Raw genomic sequence first — 5,973 nt, forward strand, 5'->3', positions numbered from 1 at the left:
ACCCTCCCATCATCCCACGCGGTATTATATGATCTGTCCTTAATAAGCTGTTGTACTTACATCGTAAGATCTATAGGCTTCATGAATTTTTTGAGCATTTGTTGACGTTCTTGCTTTAAGATAGACACTTTGTTTTTGAAATATGTTCCTCTTGTGATTTTTAGCTGGCAAAGGAAAAAGGTGTCTCTATTGACTCTTCATATAAGATGGACACTTTGGTTTTTGAAATATGTTTACCTTCTGATTTTTTTTTTCTGTAAAGGAAAATGGTTTGATGCGCTGCGTGGTGCCGGATCCTCTTCTAGCTCACGGCTGGACGCGTGCGTTTGAGATGGTGATTTTTAGCCAATCAAATATAATCATACCACTTAGATTCGAGTGTGAGGTTCACGATTGGCTAATATTCTAGCTTGCATTTTTGAGGGAGAAATAGACTTTCCACTTAAAAAATCCGTGAAAGGATTTTTTGAACATAAGTGCAAACCAAACAAATAACTTTAAAATGGTAGCTACAGTTGCTAAAACAATAATTTTAGTAAACTTTAAACTTTAATCCGAGCTCAGACTGAATTCAAATCCGCAACGTTCGTTTCATTAATGAAAGCTTCAAAGCAGGATGGAAATCAAACTTCGAATAATGAAATGGAACCTTGATAGGAACGCATGAGCTGGTTTGACTGTGTGTAAGAGAGAAAAGCCATTAAAGCACGCGTTCGTTCGGTTCAATCCAAGAGAATAAAATGTACTTACACCTCTGTACTTTTCGAATATCTTAGAGAGTTTTTTGCTGTCCATCATGTAAGCAGGAAAGCCGATCTTTGCTTTCACGGCGTCAATCTGTAAACGAAAAATGCACGGATCCTCACAGATTGAGCCCTGAAACAACCCATGGTGGAGCGATCTCAGTCAGGACACGGCTTCTCACAGAAACCTGAACTGACAATCTCAGGACTGATTTAAGTGAGGGCATGGCCAGGAGGGAGGGGGCGTCTCTATCGTTTCTGGCCTCGCTGGTCTGGACAGCGTTGTTCTCATAAATTTAGCACGACACTACTATAGCGTTCGTTGTCTTTCAAACCCCAAAAACTTTGAAGGTATCGATATGGAGTTTCAGAAGACAAATGTTCTATTTTGAGGTTGATTTTGATGCTATTTTAAAAATAAGACATTGAAGCTAGACGGCCATTCACAATAGTCCCCTTCACAGTTCCCTGCGCCATCTTGAAAGGTTACCGTGCCTTTGCATTGAAGCGAGACGAACGGTGAGCTTGCAATGATAGATACCTTTATTTAACACCTTGGGCAATTATTAACAGGTCCCTATCATTGCAAGCTCACCGTTCGTCTCGCTACGATGCAAAGGCACGGCTACCTTTCAAGATGGCGCAGGGAACTGTGAAGGGGACTATTGTACAGAGTGCTGAAGACATCTTTCTTAGTTTATGCTCCTAAATCATCGAAGATATCTGTAGAATAACTCGTAAAACATTCTACAATAAGTAAACTTTGTGTTGATGCTAAAACAAGACAGATAATCCTCGTAATAAGAGTATTTTGACCCTTTAAATTCCGGGCAACATTTTGAAAATCAGAGAGCTGGAACTGAGAGACATCATAAACATAAACAACACTGTTCCAGCAATTTTCCCTAGAGACGGCCCCCTCCTTCCGGTGACTGGCTACTGTGCACACAGATCATTGTTCCACTTCATACGGTATTACGTTACTTACCTTTTGCAATACTTCACTTCTAGTGCCATTATCTAGCCATGTAAGTGAGTTGACGTTATCTTTAAAAGCTTGAATCGCTCCACTAAAGATCCTTTTAGTCTTTATACATAAAATGTAGTATTTTAGACATGACTAAATAAAACGAGTCAGAATGAGTTATGAGTCTAAGGCTCATCTGCGTGGTATAAAAAATTGCTTAGCATATATGGTTTTAAAACAAATCCAAAAAATAGGCGCTCAATAAGCGCATGTGGTTTCTGCCATAAGAAATTATTGTCATACAGGAAAGGAATGGAAGTTGGTAGCTGACTATTGAGATATATGAAGGATATATAGGTAAATGAAATAGCGGTGTTGCTGAAAAAAATATAAATGTTGAAAGTAAAGGTTTCAGTATAGGTCTTTATTAAATGTTGATATTGATTAATTTGGGCTTCCTGTGTTATGCCGATTCATTTTGTGCAACTGTTGCGTGACAAATTGGCGATCATATTTTGAGGAACGTTTTTCCGGGACGTTTTCCTCGTTTTCTCGATGAAAAAGCCACAATGTTCTCCCAGACTTAGACCAATTTTCCCTTGAGGTCTCTTCTACTTCATATGGGAATCTGTTTTGGCGATTAACAGGTATAAGTTATGAAAATATGTGCTTTAGTTATTTACTTGATAGTTTATACGTGTCAAAGCAGCTTGATCTGGGGGACAAGACAAAATAATTTCAATTTCCTGAGAATTGGAACCTATTGTTTTGTCCCCAGATTGAGCTGCATTCCAAAGTGCTGCACAGGTCTATATCATCGCGGCTTTTATTATTACTCTTCTGTGCAATGTGCTAGAATGCTAATCACTTACCATTCTAGTTTTACTTGTAAGTTGTGCATAGTGTTCCTTAATATATGCAACTGCTATTACATCACCAAAAGATTTTTCAGTTTGACCAACACATTTTTTCGAAAGCTCTTCGTCAGATGTAGTACCCGTTGTTGCTTGATTGTACTCTAGCTGAGCCTTCCTGAAACTAGCAGAAAGCCAGTTGACTTCGGTTCTTATCACGAACCATACCATATAATTGGCCAGTACCCTGAAAACAAAACAAAACGAGATGAATCAAGCTACTTTCATGTCACTGCTTCAAATAAGATAGTAATAATAATTCAAAATTTCGGGGCGGATTCAGATTTTTATCGAGGGGGTTTCCATTGTCATTAGTCTGTAATTAGCTCGGTGTCGTATGTGAGTTGAGTTGTTTGTTGGTTCTCTCCTGTGCTTTGAGGGTTTTTCTCCGCGTTCTCCGGTTTTCCTCCCTCCGCAAAAGCCAATTTCTAAATTCCAATTCTATCTTGGGCTTTTACCTAACATGGATCTGAGGGTTCCGTTCGTGATTGTCCCACTCTGTGATCACAGCCAAAACTGGTAGATTAGATTAACGTCATCATGGCCCGAAACCCTGTATTTTATAACGCATCGTATTTCTCAATTAAGCCTCCGAGGGCTTATTATTTTTAAATGCCTTTGAACAACAGGTAGTTCATTAGAAGGAGGTCTTAATTAGAGGCTTTTTTTATAAAAAATATTATTCATAATCCCAACAGGGAAAACGCAGACTTTCAGAGGACTGCCAAGGGAAAAGCTCAAAGGACCAAAATGTTTCTTAGGGTTCTTAGAGATTAGGGCATACTTTAGATAAATGAGGCTAATTTTGGCGCTTCAGTTTGGGAGCTTATCAGATGAGGAGGGGGGGAGGGGGGGGGGGGGCTTATTAGAGGTTTGGGGCTTAATAGAAAAAAGACGGCATGAATGTTGGTTGTTATTATTCTCTTTGGGGATACAGTACAACCCTGTATTGGGCTCTAATTCTATCAACATTATGGAGCGTACCTCTTAGGTGTTTTCTGTACTATTTTCATAGCCTTCTTTAGGTAGGACAGCGCAGGCCCATAAATTAGCTCGCTTTCATTAATCGTAGATGATGATGGTGATGCATACAGAACATTAAAGTAATTAATCCAGTCGAACTAAAAGAAATTATAAAATAACTGTTCTAATTCTAGTGTTCTGATTGGTTGGCATAGTATGTGGTAGTATGACGTATGTATGAAAACGGTGGTCCACTTTAGCTCGATCACGTTTTCCCATTTCAGTCCACATGCCGGCATCGTTTTACTTTACCCAGAAATAAAGAAAAATCAAGATTTTTTATCCGGAGCTAAGATTTTTTCCAGGTTCTTAAATTTAAATTTATTATTCGAAATTTCAGTAACTTTCCGGATATTGTTTTTAGAGCTCTTCAAAAAAACCTTAAACTTTTTCATTATTTGGATAGGTTGTATTTACGACAAAGCAGACTTCAGTTATTAGGAATAGAGGCCAGGACTAAACCACAAATTACCTCAGGCACTTCTCGTTGAAGTTCAATAAGAGTTATATTGTTGTTAAGGAATTTGTCTATTTCTCCACTTGTTAAAGATACCTAAAAACATAAGACAAAATATGAGTGTAAATTCGACTAGAAACCTACACAATTTTGCACCTTTCTGCTTCAACCATAAAGATGAGGTATTAATGATCATAAAAACGTCACTCACGTCTGCAAGCTGGGCTTCAAAACTAATCAACTCGTCTACTTTCTTGGCTGTGGTGTTGACGTTACCACCCAACAAATCCACCACATCAATGATCAGCTCTCTGTATGCTGACATTGCCTAGAAAGAAATATTCCGTAAAAATTGATTGTAGAAAATGAAGGAGAAGTAACACATTTTGTTATCACATTAACAAGAAAAGTATTTTACCTTTGATGATAGATTAAGGTATTCTTCTTTCTTTAGGGCTGGTCCAGCTTGAAGAATCTACGGGATCAGAGGAATAAACTACTAATCAATCATTAATTAAACTATTTACAAGAAAAAGAAAACAATATAGCAGCACGATTGAGGACGTTTACGGATACAATCTTTGAAATTTTCAGCTTTTATATTCATTTTGGTTAGCAGTAAAAGGTTATAGACATTTGATATTCCAACTCATAAATACGATACTTACAGCGAGAGCTTTCTTAGTTTTATTGTTTTCGTCTGGTATGCCTCCCGTCAAAAACAGAGGCCCGTCCTTGATAATTTTATGAATAGAAAGAAGGGTTTTGTTAAAATCCCACGTATCCTCGTCCCAGTCTCCACTCATGTCCCAGCCTCCCAACTCTCTAATACGTTCCCTCAGAGGTGCGGCACCAAGATTGTCAATGGCCTTTAAGTTCATGCATGACTTGTACAAATCGGATGGCATTTTCTGTATTGTTTTACTTATTCCGCTGACTTCTTTCGTTGAGTTTTCTAATTTCAATTTTTTGTATTCGTTCATTTTCAAATGTGCCACATCAAAAAGAGACAAATAAGAGTAGCCGCTTGGTAATGGGTTGATAAACGACCAGCTCCCACAAGCGTACTCATAAAAGTCATCGCAAGGGTGTACATTCAGGTTCATCGAACTTTTGATTAGTTTGGCTGCCTTAATACATTCCGTGGTGTTACAAACCCTGCTAGATTGGGTGCTAGTTTGGCCTGTTGTCTTGACATATCTTGGTGATCGATTCTTGTTGAAACCTCGATCACGAGTACCCATCTGGTTCTGACTTGCTGCTACGTGGATCATGGATATCACCAGTAAGACTGCTAAGAAACGGGGACCATGGATTAACGACCATCTCTTGTTTTCTTGTCTCCCACCGCTGCCACCATTCGTCATTCTTCCCATCACGAATACACAATTTTTTGCTGCGTGTCTGTTATGATAGTTGCTGTTCTCATCAAAGAGTATTACCAGAACTGTAGGCTGTTTGATCTAGTTGATGTTTAAATAAGCCTTTTTTAATTAATTACGTCTTTTTCTCTACCGGTAAAACAAACCTGTCTTATTCTACCTGTTCTTAAGTACTTTTCATTTTTCTCGAATTCGATCATTCGAAGTAACTTGTCATAGTATCTTTTGATTGTTGTATTCTAATCTATGAAACGGCACTACATTTTGGTTTAGTTCTTGATTTTTCTTGGCGTAAATCCTTCATTAACCCTTCCTGGCCACTTATTTGTTTCATGCACATTTAATGGGGCTTTTGGATTTTGAGAAACTCAGTAGGATGTAACCTATCAAAATGTAATATGATTTGATAACTTTCTTTAATAATTTTAATAATATATGAGCTACATTGCTGTTTTTCGTGTGTAGTGTTCGTTCTGACAAATCTGAA

General features: G+C 38.0%; 1 protein-coding gene across 1 annotated transcript; it reads right to left on the reverse strand.

Annotated features, from left to right (window-relative positions):
* Positions 1-1,440: 1,440 nt before the first annotated feature.
* Positions 1,441-5,471, reverse strand: LOC116293351 (endothelin-converting enzyme 1-like). The gene is made up of 8 exons (XM_089038950.1): positions 4,773-5,471; positions 4,523-4,579; positions 4,316-4,432; positions 4,120-4,200; positions 3,609-3,745; positions 2,583-2,811; positions 1,732-1,830; positions 1,441-1,602 (listed from the first exon to the last, which is right to left on the reverse strand). The coding sequence occupies exons 1-8, from the start codon at positions 5,469-5,471 to the stop codon at positions 1,441-1,443; spliced, it is 1,581 nt and encodes a 526-aa protein (XP_088895076.1).
* Between the last annotated feature and the right edge of the window lie 502 nt (positions 5,472-5,973).

The sequence above is a fragment of the Actinia tenebrosa genome, unplaced genomic scaffold, assembly GCF_029948245.1.
Source record: "Actinia tenebrosa isolate PJP-AT-01 unplaced genomic scaffold, QUT_ActTen_1.0 PGA_scaffold6__47_contigs__length_16458017, whole genome shotgun sequence".
NCBI classification, from domain to species: domain Eukaryota; kingdom Metazoa; phylum Cnidaria; class Anthozoa; order Actiniaria; family Actiniidae; genus Actinia; species Actinia tenebrosa.